The sequence below is a fragment of the Vigna umbellata genome, chromosome 1, assembly GCF_029865625.1.
Source record: "Vigna umbellata cultivar VRB3 chromosome 1, Vumbellata_1.0, whole genome shotgun sequence".
In the NCBI taxonomy this organism is placed as follows: Eukaryota; Viridiplantae; Streptophyta; class Magnoliopsida; order Fabales; family Fabaceae; genus Vigna; species Vigna umbellata.
Genome location: NC_142165.1, coordinates 28,868,913 through 28,889,819, shown reverse-complemented (window position 1 = coordinate 28,889,819; position 20,907 = coordinate 28,868,913). Strand labels below are relative to the sequence as shown.

Here is a 20,907-nt window from a genome sequence, read left to right as displayed (position 1 = left end):
TTGGTATTTAAGCAGCCTTTGGCTACCTTTATTACCTGGGAATTGTCTCTTGGTAAAATCTTAAACCTTTTCAAACTAAGAATCCACTTCTGAAATTAAAAAGATGTCTAAGGAAAACATGATCACCAAGAGAGGAATAGAAATGAGTGAGCTTAAGGTCTTGTTTGCCCAATACATGAAAAATCAAAATGAAGGTGAACAAAAAGAAAGATGGAAGGATGAAAGGTGCAACCAAGCTAGGAAAGATATTCCATTCTTTGGTAGGGACATTAGTGCTTTAACATACTTAGCTTGGGAAAGAAAAATTGATAAAAATATATCATTTTCTTGCTAGAGATAGTGAATCCTCTGCTCTTAACATATATCTTTCTAGATTAGAAGAACATGCAAGTGAGTGGTGGGATGAAAGGCAATATAGGGTTAATAAAGGTAGACAATCCTTCATTCATAATTGATATGAATTAAAATCTTGCATGAAAATAAAGTTTGTGCCTCCAACCATTAAGAGAAACCTAGAACTAATGAAAGATAGTATTCAAGAGGGAAAAATATTTCTTGAAAGTTTAAATGATCATGGTTTCCTTCATAGAGAAATAGAATTTGGAGCAAGACTTAAAGAGCTCAAGGATAAGAAAATAGAAAGAGAGATTAAGAGAAGAGTGAAAGAGAGTAAAGATGAAGAGACAAGAGAAAAAGAGATAAAAGAGGAAGAAAGAAGACAAAAAGAGAGGAGGGAAGAATAGAGAAGAGAAGAAGAAAGAAGAAAAGAAGAAAAGAAAGATAGAGAAGAAAAGAGAGAAGAGAGCAAGAAAGAGTAGAAGAAGAAAATAAATTGCTACTGATGGCAACTTCTACTCCTACAATTAGAGAGGAACCCAAAAGGGAAGGTTTCCAATCCTTTAATTCTTCTCCAATTATCTTTAAGTCTTTGAATGATAACTTCTCTTTTAAACTAATCGCCATACCAATTTTCATTATACTACCCTCTTCGAAAGATGGCAATTTAAATCTTGACTTATTGTTACCCTTAAGGATACAAGGAACTCAAGATAAAAGAAAGTGACTTGTGAATTAGGACTTTCAAATTTCCTTAAAACTATAAAATAAAATATAGAAAGTCCCTATTCTAAAGTTACTTCTAAAAAAGAATTCTTTCTTGGATTGATACTAATTGGAGATATATTTGATGCTTATTGTAAGTATATTTTTGATCCACTAGGAAAGCAATAAACCAAATTTGTATTTCTTTATATCTTTCCGATTTCAGGACAAATCGTTTTTCAAGAGGGAGGGTATGATGGAAACCCATTTAGGGAATTCCATTCAAAGGAGTATCAACTTAAGTTAAGGCTAAGAAAGGAAAGTTGAAGAAGGACTTTTAAAGGCTCTTAATTTCCTTTTTCAGGGGATTCTTTTTAATATGCTTATATGTATTTTGTAGGATCCAATAATGCTAGGAGGTCATGAACCAACCAAAAATGAAGTCATCTAGTCAAAGGAAGCAAAAGAATCAAGAAAAGACAAAATTCTGGTTAGCTTTCGCATTGGGAAGATTGGCTTCCAGATTTAAAGTGTGCCGGAATTTGCCTTCCGGAATGAAGAAGCGGCCCAGCCAAAAACCTGACAAGCCCAGCCACTGCGATAAGTGTTTTTCACATGTGTGGTTTCTGACCTGGTTTGAAGTAGGGGCTACGTAATCTGTTTAAGGGCGCCTATTGCATGATTTTAATTTGAATTTGGGAGGGAATTTGTGCCAAAAGGATGGCTCATCTTTACCTATAAATAAGAGAGTCATCTTTTTGTATTTTCTCACTTTGGAGTGTAATGAAATGTTGTAGGATTTGTTCTAGCCTCTTATACTCTTCAGTCACTTGAAAATTTTGAATTCTCTCACTCTCCTCTAGCTTCCTTCCTTAGTAGGAAGGCCTTTTGAGCTTGAAGGCATCATACACACACCATACCTTCATCCAAACTTTCATCAAACACCTTCTATGCATCCATTTCATTGGACCATTTTTCATTCCGTTATGCATCTGTTTTGGAACTTCTTCTTGCATGCTTAATGTTAGGAGAAGGTTCCATCAACATGTTAAAAAGTTCAAAACTAAATGACTAATTCAAATATTTATTTATATTGATTATAATTAAAATATTTTACACTCAGATAGTATGATGTACTTGATGAGTACTAGGCCATCCGTGTCTTTAACAAGAACATAAACTCAAGGAAATTAAAAAAAAGGAGGTCTTGAAGTATTATAAACAAAAAGATGGCAATTGAAATTACATGAAAAAAATAAGAATGATTCACTAATTGAAAACAAGCAATTAAAAATAAAGAAAAAAAGCAAATTTCCAATAAGATAGAAAATGAACATGAGGAAGAAATGAAAGAAATTGGTGAATAGGAACATAATTATTGTTCCTCGTTTTGTTATTTGCAGTTTGGAAACTGAGAAATTTACACTATGTTGTCTTCTAGTGAAACCCATTCATTAAATAGTTTCAAACTTCTTTTCTCCATAATGTCTTGATGGATAACAAATAATAACCTCCTTTTAACAAATTTTCCTTGTATTTTGTAATTAGCATCCCTCTTTTAACAAATAATAAACTCTTTCTCACACATCACTTTTAGCTCGTCGTACCACTCCCATGTCCATCCACTTCCCATGGATAAAAATATAATTTCTTTAACACATTTATAAATAGACTACATATCTCATCCTTAATATTTCCAATTCAATTTAAATTGATGCCATCCTTAAAACATCAACGTCCGTATAATTATATAGAATATTAATTAGATTCATTCTAATATTAACCTTGTTGGAATTTAGCTATATTGCATTTACTTTTACTTTAATTATAATAACCTATAACTAGAGTAAATAAGTAGCCTAAAACTAAATAAAACAGTATCAACATAAACTTTCATAGTCGATAAATCCAAACTTGAAAACTTTACAAAGGAGGGGTTTTTCACGCGAAATAAGAAAGAAAAAAATTAATGACATTTATTTATTCGTTGAAATGAGTTAAGGGCATGTAAACGATCCTTGTTAGGAGTGTTTAGACAAGGATTTTGAATTCCCATGCGAAAGGGCATTCGTAATTGATTCAATCACGGGTTGTTTTGAAGGTGGTGGTGATGATGAGGAGCATCGTGATGTTCAGGTGCAGGAGGAGTTGCTGCTACTTCAACAATGCCGCTAGAAGTAGTTTCGTCTGCTCCAGGTGGAGACGATGATTTGGCATGCACACCATGCACACCGTGACCAACTTTCTCACTCTTTTTGATTTCTTCATCGATATGCACGTTATCTTCAACGGTTACCACCACTGTGTTTTGTCCGAAGGGACCAGGCACGATGGTTTCCTGTACCCTTTTCTGCTCATCAAAGTGAATCACTTCCTTTCCTTGCGTCTTCTTCTTCCTCCTCTGAACGCAGCAGAAGAGAGCAAAAGCCACCATTGTGAGCAACAAGAGGCCACCCAACGAGACCACCACCACTATTATCACTGTTGGGTTGCTTGGAGAGGGTGGAGGAGGTACAAGAGGGGCAGGAGGAGGAAGTGGGGGAGGACGAACCGGTCGAGGTGGTGGCGGTGGAGAAGGACGAATGGGACTAGGTGGCGGCGGTGGGCGCACCTTTGGAGGTGGAGGAGAAAATGGCTTGGGTGGTGGTGGTGACCGTAATGGCGGTGGTGGCGATCTAGAAGGTGGAGGAGGAGGAAATGAACGCGGTGGTGGTGGAGGGTTGAAGAAGGGTGAAGGTGGTGGTGGTGGAGGAGGAGTGGAGGGTTGAAAGGGAGGAGGAGGGAAACGTGGGTAGGTAAAGTTGTTGGGTTGAGTTGAAGCCATTTTGGTTTTGTTTAAGGTTGTTTGTAATGTCTATGAATTGATGTTTTCGAAAGATGGGTTTTTTAGTGTTATTTGAGAGTGGATTTATAAGAAAAATGTTGGGTATGAAGCTATGTGGAATCATATGTTTAGTAACTTGACTCGCATGCGAAGTTTTGTTAGGGTTTGTTTGTAGTGGAAAACACCTCTCTATGGTTTTACTTAGCTTCTTTGACTTGTGTTGCTTCCTCTTCTTTCTTTTTTTTTTTGTTTGAAAAGATGTGTTAACTGTGCTGAGAGTGATGATTGATAGTTTACTTTGGATGAAATTTTTATTGTGTAGTTTAATTTTAAAAAAAAAGAAATGGAGTTAGAATTATCTTAAAGTGTAGTTTAATTTTAAAAAAAAGAAATGTATTTAACTTGGTGAGTACCTTTTCTTAATTTTCATAGATGGGTGGTTTGATTTCAATAAGAATTTTTTAAAACCAATTACCTGGCATATTATTTTAATATCAACAGTAGTTGTCGGGTTAAACACTCTTAAATACACTTTCGAATGAATTCTCGGTTTTATAATGTACTTCCTTTCATATCTCCTAAAGTTTTGTATTCATCATAAATTGTAAGGTAAAAAAGATATTCTTACTTACTACACTTAAATAAAAAATAAAAAATTATATAATACTCATTGATATTTGGCGACAAGTGTTAAATTTAATAAAAATAAGAAGCTTCCTTTGATAAATTCATGGTTAGATATATCAAACTTTAGATTGTTTCAGAAAAAATGGTAAGCATTTTGTTGTATTATTTAGTTTAAAGGATAAAATGGTAGAAATGCATTATTGGTTCAGGGCGAAAGGAAAAAGAGAAAAACAGAGAGTAGAAAAGACAAATAAAGTATTCATGTTAAGGATAATTTAGTTTTAAAAAAAAGATTTTTTCAATCAATTGTGTTTTAACTATACTTTGACGTCTTAACTTTATGCATTCAAAATCATGAGAATATATGGTCCTTGTTTATTAGTAAATTAACTTTGATTTTGATTGGGAAACAGAATCCATATACTAGATAGAATGTGTGATGTTTTCACCTTACTTTTTAATAAAAATTGAAGTATTTAAATTGAAATGAGAAGTAATTCTCCCTTTTACGACATCTTTGTTCTCTTCGGAGTCAACCACTTTTTGGATGTGAGTATCATGCTCAATTCAAATCCAAATAAATTAACTGAATTCATATCAATTTATTAGGATAGAATTGATTTGGACTTTCAAAATTAGTTTAAAATTTGTTTTTGAATTCAATTTATAAAACAATTTTGTAAAGGGCTTAAGTTGTTAATTGATTTGAAATGTTGTTATGTTTTATAAAGAGTTGTTAAGAAGAAATGCTTATAATTTAAAATTAACGGTTGGAAGTCTCACATAGACTAAAAATAAGACTAATTTATAATATATAAATGAGTACAGACTTCACATTAATAAGTATATAATTGTTAATTTTAAAAGTTTTTTGGACTGAGATAAAATTAATTGGAAAATATAAAATAATATACAAAATTTTATACTGATTAACTTAAAAAGACATATTTTTTTTTGTGAATATTATTTTTAGTTTATTCTAGTTACATTAGATTGTATATAGAGGTATTGGGTTGTACAAAGCTTCAAAATAAACATATTGTTTACTGGATTTAGAATCTTGTGCTATTTTTTATAACTTTTGAAAATTGTGGAAGATTTATTGTATTGAAATCTAGTAAATATGATTTTCCTTATTTTAAGCTTAAGCTTTTGTAATTTAGCTTAGATATGATTTTCTTTCTTTGAGCTTAAGCTTTTGTAATTTAGCTTAAACCTAATTGTAGCAACATTTAGGTCCATACATCCAACTAATCAAAGCTTATATATATAACTTAAATGTGCCGATGAAATACACTCAGTTTATTTCTATAATTTTTTTATTTTAGAAATTGTCTCTTCGTTTCATTTTCTCTCAATTTTTTATTTTTATTTTTTCCTTTTCTTCTTTATCTTTTGTTCTTCAAATTGGTTTTTCTTCTCTCTAATTTCGATTTGGACTTTATAATATTAAATTGAATTTTTCATCTAGAAATTCAATTAATTGTCAATTAAATTTTGATTTTATAATTAGATACAAATTATATTGAATAAAATTTGATTTGATTTGTATTTTTGGTTTAATGATGTTCATTGGATTAAACTAATTAATTGAATTAGTTAAGTTCAGTATCTAAATAGTTAGAACAAGCATGATAAGAGGAATTAAATGAATCTTGAATACGTGAATTGACTCTCTTTTTTAATTTAATTTTCAATTCTTATGTTTATTTTTGTTTGCAATTCAAGTTGAAGCGTTTTAAAGAACCTCAAATTAATTTGCATATAAAGAATGTTAAATATTGAATATATAATGAGTCATTTGATAATAAATCTGGATTGCGTTATGTTAGCAAAATTTTATTGAAAATTTAGATTATTTGCTTTAGATATGATAGTTAAAAAAGGAACCACACATATAGTAAGTGTACCGTCCGGTCCTCCCGACACATAGAGCGAGCGGTTAGCCCAATGTCGCCCACCCAAGTCACAATCAAGACCAAGCGTCCAAACTAACGCCATCCGAGATTTCATAGACCGTACGGTCCTCCAAGGCCGTCCACCCAGGTCACGATCAAGACCGAACGTCCGAGCTAGGACTGACCTATTGGCCAACCGTACATAGAACGAACGGCCCTCCAAGGTCGTCCATCTAGGTCGACCGACATGACCGAGTGTCCATCGTGACCGATCGGCAGAACCGAGTGGCTTCCCACCCAAGTTGACATTTTTGGCCGGTCACCCTGCTAACCGGCCGTCACGACCGTCCCTCACTGTGTCGACTACGCGGTTAAATACTAATGACTCATTAAAGCCCTTAATGAAGATTAAGGTATGATTGGGCCGTTTTCAGGCCCACGAAAGGTAAAAGCCCATTACAATCAGTATAAATAAAGGTTCCAGGTATGAGTTCTGGACAGATTGCTTACAATGCAATATACATATGCATTACAGACCACTTGGTCATGTTACTGACTTAAGCGTCGGAGTGCCTTTGACAGGTACACGACCGCCCGGCTTGGAGAGCGAGGAGGGAGAGGACGAATACTACAACCAGGACTTGAAGACGAGAGCCCGTTCGGCCCTTCCCAGCGCGTCCAGCCCTCCGCCAAGAGCTTGTGAGAAGACGTCCGTCCGTCACCAAGCGTCCGTCCGATCCGTTGCATGCGATATCATCCGTCCGCCAGTCTTCATCCTTTGTGAGTGTTTTAACAGGGTCCCACCAGATCCGGTCGAAACAGTAAGAAAAACACTTTCAAAACTAGGCAACAATAATATCATTTTTAATTGGATTATCAAGTCGTAATGTAACTTACTTTTCATTCTAGAATTTTGTATCACTAATCATATCTACTATAATTGAGTTTTTCCCATTTGTAAGAAAAATCAATATACGTATATATTTGTACTATATATAAGATGTTTGAATAATGTATTAGCAAACATAATAATGTCATTGATTAAATACAACAAAATATGCATTTCCAAAGGAAACAAACACAACAATGATCAAACTAAAAGAGAAGGTTATAAGTAATGGATAAAGATATAAAAAGAAGAAAGAGTTATCAAGAACCTCAAATTAACTTTTTTTTAATCAAAAAGTCATTTGAGTGAGTCCTTGTTGTTAATTATGTAAATAAGAGTTTTTGTGAGATGTTACAAGCCCCAAGGGCTTACAAATTGATCTATTTATAGAGTAAAAATTGAGTATTTTGAACTAAAAAATTGTCCTTCTAATTTATCTAAAATGCTTTTTTTTCTAATGAACTTTTAAGTGGATACATTTCTAGTTATAATAATTGTACCATATATTTCTTTGCACTTAGTAGACTCTATTATATTAAAGACTATAATATGTTAATCATTTCTTTAACAATTTTTTGATAATAAATTATTTATCATTATTTTATTGGTTTATATATTTGAAACAAACCAACAATAAGTTATCACATAAACAATTGCAAAAAAGTTGTAAAAGAAATCGTTAAAAAAAATATTTTCTTAATATAAATGTTGCCAACATGTATTGTTTAAGAATAATAACTTTTATTGTATGTTCCATGTTCGAGAAGGAGTCTTTGCACATTTGTAACTAACTTACTATTATGGTTCACTTTTTGTTTTGGATTTCAGGTTATTTTGTTTCTCTTTTGTGCCAAACATTTGATTTAACTAGAACAAAGTTAAATTGTCCTACGTTGATTTCGAATTATATGTACCAGGTTCAAATGTGTGAAAAGTTATATTAACTTAAGTTATTAATTCTATCACTTGAATATTATAACTTATTTTACTGTTCAAATAACCTTTAATATTTGTTTATATAAATATTGTTGTTCAAATATCTTCTTTAAAATGTTTTTATTGTCTCTATATTATTTGTTTGAATATGATAATACATTCCTTCTAATATTTTACTTTTATATTTAAAACATCAAATACTTTTACATGTCCATGCGGCCTTAATACCTTCCAGAAAATAATTTTAAGTTAATTTTAAAAATTAACTTATAAATAAAATTTATATTTACTTATATATTAAAATTTTATTGAAAAAAAAACTCAATCACCTCAAAGATAAATCGACTTGAGAAAAATTCAAATAAAAAGAAAAGTAATGAAATAGTTATTAAATATAGTGAATCAAGAACAGTACACACGATGTTCAATAAAGAAAAAATGTAACACATGTTCCTAGTAGCAACATTCACACGAAGTGAAAATTGTGATTTTATTTTATTTTTTCAAATACTAACGGCTAAACATTATAAATATGACGTGAACTAAAGAATACATGAGTCCAAACATCTACTTTTTATCCTTCTTTTCTTTCTAAGGTAAATTATTGCTCTTTACTTCTCTGACCCTTTATCTTCATAGTTTATTTTTAAGAATCTTGTTACTTGAAGTTATTATTATGAAAAGTTTTGTTTTGTAAGTAAAATTTTTCATTATACAATGTTTTTTATACCTTAAGAGGGATCAAATTATTTAGTTTAATTAAGTTTTGAGTCTCTAAAAAATTAAAAAAAATTCAATAAAGTTTATATTAAATTTGTTTGATCTATTGAGTTTTTATAATTTAATTTTTTTTCAATTGTATGGCTGTAGTTAACTTTTTTTATTAATTATATGATATGATAGTTTACTTGCATTGTCATCGTACTTAAAATATTACTGCATAATATTTTTATTATATAAAATTATAAAATTATGAAATTATAAAACTACAAATATATAAAATTATAAAATTACAAATATGCAAAATTAAAAATTAAAATATTTATATTATAAAATTGTAAGAAAATTGAGTTCTTTTTACCAATAATTTTATAATTATGATTTTCATTAAATAAAACAAATTCTGGAAAAAAAAAAGATATTGATATTATGATATCTTACAATAAAATATTATAGTATGAAATTTATAAGAAAATAACAACGGTCAATTAATAGAAAAATCTAATTACAGAGACTAAAGTAAAAACTCTTAAAATTTTGAAAACTAAATAAACTAGAAAATTTTAATAGAAACTCAATTTAAAAGTTTTCAAATTTATCATGTACTCAAGTTAAACCAATTAATTATATTAATGTAAGCAAAATGTTTGTTTGATTAAGTCCAGACAATCTTAAAAATATTTATTTAAGAACCATTGAAGTACATAATTATAAGTTGAAAGTTCTTAAACCTCTTGGAAATTAATCTTTTTCAAGAATCCATTTTTCACTGAAAATAAATTCATATAACTGAAAAAAAAAGTTGCTTACATTTTCGGATTAAATATGTTTTTAGTCCCTAAACTATTGGCCGTTTCTGGTTTTCGTCCATTTTTCAAAGTAAGGTACAATTTGGTCCTCATTCTTTTCGAAATGTTCGTTTTAGTCCTCGAAAACTAAACATTGTTTAAAAATTTGGTCCTCATTTAGCAACAAATGAGGACTAAAATCAAAATTCCGAGGACTAAAACGAACGTTTCGAAAAGAATGAGGACCAAATTGTACCTTACTTTGGAAGAGGGACGAAAACCAGAAACGGCCAATAGTTTAGGGACTAAAAACATATTTAACCCTACATTTTCCAATAGAATCCCACAGCACCTAAGAATGAAGCCAAGAAATCTGTGCTAGTACCAAATGAAGAAAGTATAAAAACGACAGAATATAATTTCCTTTTTCTGTTCATTTTCCTTTTCCTTTCCATAGAAACCACTAGGAACTCATAAAGAAACAGTCTTTTCTCTCACTTCCTTTTCCATGGCCATGCCAATTTTTTGCTACAACTCCTTTAAGTGTCTTCCTTCAATCATCAACGGAAGAATGTGTTGTGTTGGGTAACCTCCTACCACGCACAAATGAACTGAACAAATGCAGTGCTCTTGAAGGTTGAGAATAAGGTACCATGTGAGCAGCACCCCTTACAGTTGCAAAAGTTAACAAATTTCCATACTCAGTCACCCAACCTCCAACCTACATGTTACCATTCAACATCAAATTATAACTTAATAGCTACTATTGATATTTCAAAAGAACAAGCTAACAATGTAAAACATTCTTAAAACTTAATATTTTAAGGTACCTGCCCTTTGTTGAACCAGGCCCCATATGGGACTGTAATCTTGAAATGCAATTCATTAGCTAGTTCACGCATTAGTGTTCGAGATCCCAATAATGGCACAACAGAATCTTGGTCTCCACTGAGAGATCATTCAACATTAAACTATTAGACGTAAACAAAAAGGTTATGTATCCAATGATAGTGGGGATTGCCATATCAGGGTGTCTGTTTTACATTGAAGTTACCTGAAAACCCATACTGGGATATGGTTTTGGACTATTCTTTTGAGAATTGGAAGGATGTTGATGTTACCATCAGTGTCACTGTAGTTTACAACACTACAAAGAAGAAACATGATCAATAACACAAGACAGATATGAAAGATGGAGTTGCATTGAATTTGTATTCTGCTGAGTGTTTTTGTACTGTTCTCTGCTGTGTCTTTAAAATATATTAGACTTTTTTTCAAATATATCGAAAAAGTAGTGTATAGGACAGTACAAAAAACTCTAACAGAGAAACTAGACTAAGTTGCATATGGATCAATTTAGATAAGTTTCTTGGAAATGCCCTTAGATAAAGGTATTCTACAAACCACTTCAATTTAACATGGATCTAAGTTAAACATAAACTTAGATTAGAATATTCAGGCATGTTAGTTAATGGTATTACTCTATTAATTTAAGCCTTGACCCAACATAATTTACATGGGTCTAAATCCCTGTATTGTGTTGATAGCAAAAATATTATATAAACCAGCAAATGTTTATATTTGTTTTAGTACATTAAAAAATCTGACATTACTTTAGAGTTAAGGTCAATAAACACCATTCTTCTTTAATCCATTGATGTGTTTTCAAGACAGCTATCACATAGCCACTGATTATTGTAAAGTTTTCTTTACTTACTTACTGCACATGGACCACCTATAAGGAAGGTTTGTACGGTTTGCATGAAGAGCCTTCTGAACCTCTGGGAGATTGAAATAAAACCGTCTTTCTAGACTCAAACACACATCCACACCTACACTTATTTTTGTTGCCTGCGTTCAGTCATATGGGTATTATAGCATACAAGTTCATAGAATAAAAGTAATACCAATAACATTTGACCTGAACAAAATTGGAAAAGGCCTACCATCTTTTTCAATCTCAGTTCTTGTTCCGCTATGGATGGATAACAAACATCTAGAATCACATCATAGTTGTTTATGTAGTTGCCAACAATGAGATTTGCTTCATATATGGCATTGTTGCATGAATTAGAAACGTTGTGAGGACTTTCATAGGAATAGTCATCAAAATTACAATCATTCATAATGGCAAGGCCAATTTCATCAGAAATCATTCCATGTGACCAGAAGTATTCATATGTTGCTGGTGCATCCCGATCAAGTCTCAAAAGTGGGTTTCCAATCTAATGAAAAAAGGGTGCATTAATATGACCTTTAAAATATCTGAGACAAATGAGACTTGTCCAACTGTAACACAAAAAGAAACTTCAAAGAAAATTTAAGGCAAAAGATGAATCAGGTGAATGGAATCTCACAGCAACTCCTTTGATGTTGAATTTGAAACCAGTTGAACCAGCATTATGGTCCAAGAGAACATTAGTTAATTGAGGTACATAGTGTCCTGCATGACTTGATAAAGTTTAATAAAAAATCCCAATGTTTCATGAGTTCAATGCACTGAAATATAAAAAACAAAAGTAGGTACTATAATATTGCAGCACTACCCCTCTAGGAATGATGTCACATTTGAAAATTTTCATAAATAATTGTAGTCTAACTAAACCACGTCCGTTATATAGAATATTTTCAAAGAGGAGATTTTCATCATGAAATTTCAATTGAACGAGTAAATTCTAAAACTGAATTTGATGATTAGTTTTTGAACCTGCATAGCTTTCTCCAGTGAGGAACAGCTCCCTTGTTCTGTATGATGGAAACTTCTCGTACCATTTCAACATGAACAAGTACATATCATTGGCTGCAAAAAAACAAATGTATATGCGTTCTCACAAAAATTTCCCATTTTTCAAAAAGGGCATTTAGATCAAGGTCCTTTAGATTATTATCATTTTAAATTTTTGTATTTGTCTTTTACCTTTGTAGACTATATTTCTTGCACTTGTATCAATCTTTCACTCACAAGGCCAAAGTTTCTTGGTGATTCTGTCATCATATGGATAATGATACTTTGACACCCAAATTTAACAAACTTTTGACACAGGACAAGTGTCGTAAGCTAATTGGTCCATGTGTTTAATGTTTAAAAAAATTGAAAATGAGGTGTAAAATGAAGGGTTGGAGGGGTTTTGAAACGCGGGACTCATTTGGACTCATTTCAAAAAAGGGAAGGTCATTTGCGTCAGAGCATTCTAGAGAACCGTCCTCCCTCCCACCCACCGACAAGCTTCTATCTCCCCACAAGGCTCGTCGGCGTTGACGGAGTTTGAAGGTTGCTGGAGTGCCGTTGACTGGAACTGCATACGTTCCGCCGTTTGGAGTGTACTTACCTCGAAACCGCCATTGGAGGTGGTTTTTGAAGCTTTTTGCCGTTCGTTTCGGTAAAACATTGTTTTTGTTCGTGGGTTTAAGTTTTTTAAAAACATTTGGCCATTTAGGGTTTGTTTTGTTATTTGGTTGTTTCTCGTGGTGTGGTTAATTGTGGTTTGAACTTTTGTTGAACATTTTCGCGTTTATGTTGTTTTTGGGTGCAAAGTTTGAAATTTTTGGGTTACTGTTGGGTTATTTTAACTTGGGTTTTGTATTATGTTTCGTTTGACAATGATGAAGTGCATTAAAGAAGAAGCTCGTAACAATGTAAGTAAATGTGATGTATTGAAAATGTAAATGTTCGTTTGAATAATGTTGGTTAATGGTTGTTTTTGTTGAAAATAATATGTAGTTTCTATTGAAAATAATATGTAGTTTCGATTGCGGGCGTGGTGTGACACCAAAGCCATAATCCAAATTAATGGTATACTAAGACAAATTGATTGGACACGTATTGGCCAAACTCCATTCAAGTAGTGTGTTCATATGAACGGGCCGATTGACTTATGCACTCCTTTGTTGAAGGAAATGGTGACCCGGTGGGTTGGCCGCAATGAATGATTCATTTTGAAGCAAAGAATGGTACCTTTTACAGTTACGGATGTTTACATGGGTCTAGGCCTGGGTGTTGGGGGATTAGATGTGAATTTTGATGATAATGTTGGTGGTGTTGTTTGTGCACAATTTTCTTCAAAATCATTTAGTCCAAAAGAAGTTGTAAATAGGATAAAATTGTTAATAGAAAATAATGAGTCCGAAGTGGATTGTGTATCTCGTTTATATATTTTACCTTTTTTTTTACTGTTTTGTACTTTTCTAGGAAATCAAAGGCAGTTAGTTAGTAACCTGCCTTTTAGAGTATTAGATAACATTGATAGTTTGTATCAATATGATTGGACAAAAGTTGTGCATACATTTGTGATTAATAGTTTAACAAAGGGGTTAATGATGATAAGGGAGCGTGAGATAAAGGACTCTGTAGGGCTTAGTGGCAATGCTGCAGTATTGCAGATAACAATTATATTTTATTTTACTTTTTTGTTTTGAAACTGTAAATTATTTGGTCTTCATTTTGGCTTATTCGTGTTTAGTAGCTTTGGGCCGTTGAACATTTGGATTTAGTGGATGGTGAACATGAAATTGTGTTCCCCAGAATAATAAATTGACCTTCGCTTAAGTTGAGGTCAAAGAAAATAGAAGAGTTGTTTCAGAAAAAGGATGTAAGTTACTTGATATCTCTGTGTACATTTAGTTCATTTGTTTTACATGCTTTTCTTTATTGTTTTTTATTGATTACTTATATTTGGATGTTGATAGATATGTTGGGAGTGGTTCGTGCGCGAGGAAGACCGTGGGAACCCATTGATTCATGTAGCCCTTCATTTGGATGAAGGGGCAATACCACAACATGGTGCAGATGAGATTGGGATGAGTTGGGAAGAACTACTGATGAAGAGAATAGAAGACAAACAAAAGAGAATGGTTGAAATGAATAAGAAGTTAAGAGATTTGGCTGCAATGGTTGGTGATGGAAGGCAAGAAAGACAACAACCTTCATTTTTTGTTGTTGATGTTCATTGTGAACCAGATGATGGTGATGTTCATGGTGAACGAGATGCTGCTGATGTTCATGGTGAAGGAGTGGCACGTATGCAGTTCCGGTCAACAGCGACACTTCAGCAACCTTCAAACTCCATCAAGGCCGACGAGTCTTGTGGGGAGATCGAAGCTTGTTAGTGGGTGGGAGGGAGGACGGTTTTCTAGAATGCTCTGATGCAAATGACCTTCTCTTTTTTGAAATGAATCCAAATTAATCTCGCGTTTCAAAACCCCTCCAGCCCTTCATTTTTCACCTCATTTTCAATCTTTTTAAACATTGAACACATGGACCAAATGGCTTACGACAAGTGTCCGGTGTCAAAAGTTTGTCAAATTTGAGTGTCAAAGTATCATTATCCTATATTCAAATATCTATTCTTGTATTTCAACTCACCTAGCTCAATATCATTATATCTACAATGCTTACTTTTTCAATTAAATCACAAATAATAACTTAATATGTTTTCCATTTCATTCACCCAGCTTGAATCTAAAGAAATATATCTTCCTCGATCTGTATTACTTTGAATAACGTGAAATTTTATTTAGATAATTAAATTAAGGAGGAAACTTACATACAGCAGTACTCATGGTACTCTTAGTGCTGTTTTCCAATTATATTTATTATTTCAGCTTTGTACTATGCAATGCATCTAATGTAAATTACTGAAGTAAAATTCAAAAAAACTGATTCGAGAACTGCAGCTATAATACTGTATGTAAATTTGTCCTTTTATAGTTCGAAGCAGGAGATAATGTAAAAATAAAAGTTCGAAGCCTTAAAGAACATCAGCATAGTAACTGAAAATGACAAAAAAGAGAAAATAGGCCAATTTTGTTACCAGTGGAGAGATCTCCAGTATTGTAATCTGAAGTTGTATTTGAGTATGACCAACCAACTCCAGCAGGAGACTCCACAAAAATGAGATTGGATGCTACAAATCACAAAAATATCAGGAAAGTGTGACTCCAAAAATTACATAAATAAAAGTTCTACTTTTTTAACCATGGTAATGGAAAGAATTATCCATAGTTGGAAGTAATAATAAACATTGTCCAAACCTTCAGATTATACACTTCTCAACATTTATCTCATATCTTAAGTGACATTATCAATATTCCAATTTGAACCACATTATGATGTGTATGTTTCATACCTTTATTCCAAGACATGGAATTTCTTCGGAGACCAAGTCCATCACCATTAGGATAAAAGGGTCCCAATTCAGTAAAAGCACCTCCTCCAACGGAAGAACATCCAGGGCCTGAAAAACAATGGAATTTGTTGGCTTTTCTTACTAGATTATTGTAGTCTACTTTTGAAACTAACAGTGTGTGAAAAATTCACGTGGGTGAGTATTATTTTATTTCAATGTTGTTTAAAAATATCCAAATTAACCTTAAACTTGCCTAGCTCTGTCTTCTCACACAGGTGACAATGATATGACTAAAAATATAAGTATATGATTTAGTGCAGCATTAACCAATAAACAAACTTAGACTAAGTACTGTCTTGTCTACACTGAACATGAGCAAAATTTCAATTAGTGCACGTTTGTATTGTAGTGGGAAGTGTACAAAATTGGTTTTCTTTTCCAAGCAACAATTTCTACGTTCTTAATTCTGTTTTATGAGGGAATTTCTAAAAGCACTTTTGCAACTTTAATTCATACAAACCTCGCACATTTCACAAAATTCTCCTTGCTAGGCTGAACTGTCATAGCTCACCTTAAAAATAAAGAAAAATGAATCATGCTTAAAGTAAATTTTACTGTGAGCTATGTGATAGAGTGACTGACAAGAAGAATCTCTATGTTGGATGATTTGATGTAGCTGTTAAAGTTTTTTCAAAAAGTAGGTACTACAGAAAACCGTAGTCGTTTCACTTTTTTTTTTCAGTTATTCAGAGGCTCTGCAAAAGAGAGCAACAGTGTAAGCAAACAGCACTTTTGGTAGAGTAAAAAGACAACACAACTCGAATGCCTTGTGGACAAATCAATGACACCTTCTTGGCTTGACAAAAAAGAAAGGAAAAAGGAATCAAAATAATCAACGGCTCCTAAAAAGAATAAAAAACACAAAATAAATAAATAAATAAACAAAAGCATGAAGAAAGAAAGAACTTCTGCAAACAAACAACCCCGGAAACTTTCAAGAAGCAAACTGACTCAAGCCAGGAGCACCCACTTCATGATTAACTTGAACCAACTCAAATCTCAGAACAAGCTACACAGGGTTAAAGAACCATGCAGGTGTGATGAATGAAGTTATGAAACCAAGCTTGTTTTGAAAATTCACAAGTGGGTGTGGCAATTGAAGAAGTGTAAAAAAGGGTGACATAACATAAGTCCATAACCAACCTCCATTGAGCCAAAGTGTGAGAGGCTTCTTGTCAGGGTCTTGATCAGCCTCCACAAAATAGTAGAAGAGGCTCCTTCCATGTTTGACATCAACATCAACATACCCAGCAAATTGCTTAAACCCAACATTAGGTTGTCCAGGCAATCTCACCACCAAATCCTCAGTTGGATACCCTTTCACTCCAGCAGTGCCCAGCAAGATGGCACACCACACCACAATTATGACCCCAACCAACCAACACCTACCCATGTAACCCATCACCCTTAAACCTTCAACACCCTCACTAGAAAGCTACCCTTTGTCAATTTATCTTTATTGACCAAAACAGGAACATTAATACTAAAGGCAAATCCTAACCCGCTCCTCACTCTCAAAAAAGCAATCTTTTTTCCAAATAGTTTATTCCCCAAGTCAAATGAAGAAAATTAACTATGGTACTTTTGTCTTTAATAGACTTACGTTTGTTATGGGATAGGAGGAGGCACGTGAGTCGTGGATTGGCTTTAGCGAATGTCCCAACCTAAAGAGCTTAATCGCAGAGTATGACCCAAATGCATGAAGGAATGAGCATAATAAAAATAGAAAGAAAGTGATGCGTTTCGACAATTACATGTGTCGGCATGATTTACATGGATTTAAGCTAAAAGGAGAAAAGAAAAAAAAAAAGTTAGAAACAGAGACAGATTGAGGGAAAAAGTAGGAACGGTATATATGTCAAGAATAGTGTAAAACTAAATATTCATAAATAAATAAGGTAATCAAGAACTGATCAAACGAGTGAACTACAATTTAGGTTCAAATACAATTTCAATCTTCCTATTTCTTTAAATTTATACTTTATGTCTCCTAGTTTAGAATAGAGATATTCAGTATCCTAATTTTACAATATTGGTGATTTCAGCCCATTATTGAAATTAAGATTTTGGGATCTAAAACAAGTTTAAACTCTTAAATGTCCAAGAAATTTGAATTTTTTTTAAAATAATCAATAAAAAAAATTGTGCTTTTGACGATCTGAAATATTTTTTATTTTTTTCTTAAGATTTCTCTTGTTGAATCTCACCATTTACGCGTTGTCATGATGTTTTGTCATGCACTTATTTAATTGAGTTGATTTCTTTTATAGTTTTATGTTTTTAATGTTTTAAATTAAATAAAGTAGTATTGTCATTTTGAAAGGGAATTAATTCCACCTCAATACTTGTTCGTTAGAGTGCAAAGTTGAAAAGCTATAACTCAAGCTAGTCTCGCAAAGTGAGAATAACTTAGTAAAATAGTATGGACAATTTGTTGTATATGTTGACAGTGAATATTGTATGTTAATTTAATATTTGTTTAGGTCTTTTGGAATAAACTAGTTTTAAACTTGTCTTTACTCACACATAAGAAAAAAATAATAAATATTTTTAAGTTTATAATTAAGTTTTGAATAGAATAAATTTAAAAAATGATTTATAAGTGTAGAAAATTCAATATGTTTATAAAAAATATAAATAGAAATTTTGTAAAAATACAAAGGATAAAATGTGTACAAAAATAAAATAGTCTCTCTAAAAATATAAAGAATAGGTAAAAATATATAGAGTAGACTCACTAAAAATACAAATAAATGTATATGTTTATAAAAATTATAAATAGAAATTTTGTAAAAATACAAAGGATAAAATGTGACAAAAATAAAGTAGTATGTCTAAAAATATAAAGGATAGGTAAAAGTATATAGAGTTGACTCACTAAAAATACAAATAAATGTATAAACAAACTAGTTTAATAAGTATTGTTATAACAAACTCGTCTAATATGTTTTTTAAGACTCGTTTAATCAATACATGGACTCGGTCAACTAATGTGTATTGTTAGACACCTAACTTATTTAATATATATTGCAAGAGTTATATAATCAAAGAATTGATAACACACACACTCACATACACACACATATTTAACACACACACATTTTCACATACACACACTTAACACACACACACACACACACATTCTCACATACACACACACACTTAACACACCCTTACTAAGAATGGGGGCACATGACACGTGCCTAGGGAAAATAAACATGTTTAGAAAGAGATTTTCTTCACTTTCTTTTGGTTTAGTTTTATATTGACTTGACTTGTTGATCTTAGTTGACTTGATTTAAATTGACATGTTCACTCTTTTGTTTGTTAGTTTTGTAGGACAACTTAGTGTCAAGAAAATTACGTCAGTTATCTGTGACTTAAGAACATATGTAAATTTACGTCTGTTGCATTTATAATATACGTAAATTTACATAATTTTTTTTATTAATTTGCACCAAATATCTTCTTCTTCATCTTCTTCTCATTCTCTTTTTTTTCTTCTTCTTCTCCTTCCCCTTCTTCTTCTCCTTTTCCTTCTTTATCTCATTTTCCCTCTTCTTCTTAATCTAATCAGTCTAAAATTAATCAAGCATCTAATATAAATCATAAAACTCATAGTCAAGACAAACAAGGAGGACATTCATACATAACAATGACTGAGTTCCCCAAAAATAGTTATGCATGCCAACACTATAACAAGAAAGATAAGAAACTAATCTTAATGCAAAAAATATATATGAAGAGAAAGATGTTTCTCTGTGAATCGCACACGAGAATGACTAAAAATACAACTTTTAATGGAGGTATTGACTAACACAAAATGATAGTGGGTGTCAAGAGGAAGCTTCATGCAAGGGAGAAAAGTGAAGAGAAATAGATGCGGTAGGTTTTTTTAAAATGCATTTAAGTTTAACCTGTAAACGTCAAACATAAAAAAATATATTTGATGCTTATAGGTTAGACGTAAATTTATGCATATTATATATGTTTATTTTTTACCTATTAGCGTTAGACATAAAAACATTTTTTTAAGTTTAATGCTCATATTACAAAAATGTCACCATGGCAATTTTTATGCTAGTTACTTATATGTTAGATGTAAATTTAATAACATAATAAATTATTTTTGTGTTAATAATTTCTTTTGCTAGACCTAACAAAAAAGGGAAAAAAATTAAAAAATCTTTCAAACCAAGTATAAGGGTTTTCACTTCTAGGTCTAGTAACTATTCCACATAGATCTATTCGGACGAACTAAAACATTGAGTTTAAAAGGAAATAAGTATGAACGGGTTATGCTAGACAACTACAAAATATTTACACGAAATATTTACACGAGTATTCTTCTTTAACTATAAAAGTGGATTTAAAGAGTGTTTTGAAAATTATTAAGAAAATACATATGAATAAATGATTTTACATCTCAGACATTACGAGTGATTATGAGAGAGGGTTTAAAAAGGCATAATTCATATTTCTATATCCACCAAGAACTCTTCAACCGAATGTGATAATTGAAAGAAACAAAACTTTACATGTACACAAACTCTATACTAATCACTTATGTTTGTTTCAAAAGACAAAAAAAGAGAGCATGTTTAATGTGTAAGAAGAAAAATTGAGAAAGTACAAACTTTAAGAAGAATAAACACATGATAAATCAAGAATGAAATGTGAATAAAATTGTTTATGCTAAACTGCAAAAGAAAAACGATAAATTAATTAAATATATAAGTATAATATAGTATTTTAAAACACACTAGCGCAAAAAAGACCTTTAATGTCACCCTTTAGACGTCTGACCCTCAAATATCCAACGTAAAAATTGACCAGTTATTTACACGTCAGCTATGGAGGGGCCCGATGTCTAAATACTCATATAAGTCGGCTCCCCCAAATAGACGCCAAAACTAAACGAAAAAGATAAAAAAAAAATTTATTCTATTTAGACGTCTGTTATTGGAGAACCGACTTCTAAAGTATTTTAGACGTCTGT

General features: G+C 31.9%; 2 protein-coding genes across 2 annotated transcripts; both read right to left on the bottom strand.

The window, feature by feature from the left end:
• Positions 1–2,923: 2,923 nt before the first annotated feature.
• LOC148205088 (uncharacterized) lies at positions 2,924–3,901 on the bottom strand. Its single transcript, XM_088109799.1, has one exon. It carries the CDS (start codon positions 3,863–3,865, stop codon positions 3,125–3,127), a length of 741 nt encoding a protein of 246 aa, XP_087965925.1. The 5' UTR covers positions 3,866–3,901; the 3' UTR covers positions 2,924–3,124.
• A 6,224-nt stretch (positions 3,902–10,125) lies between these two features.
• On the bottom strand, positions 10,126–17,691 carry LOC148205087 (serine carboxypeptidase-like 42). The gene is made up of 10 exons (XM_088102678.1): positions 17,052–17,691; positions 15,849–15,956; positions 15,534–15,626; positions 12,431–12,523; positions 12,081–12,166; positions 11,670–11,948; positions 11,441–11,574; positions 10,778–10,870; positions 10,554–10,671; positions 10,126–10,444 (listed from the first exon to the last, which is right to left on the bottom strand). The coding sequence occupies exons 1-10, from the start codon at positions 17,308–17,310 to the stop codon at positions 10,277–10,279; spliced, it is 1,431 nt and encodes a 476-aa protein (XP_087958804.1). The 5' UTR covers positions 17,311–17,691; the 3' UTR covers positions 10,126–10,276.
• Positions 17,692–20,907: the final 3,216 nt, after the last annotated feature.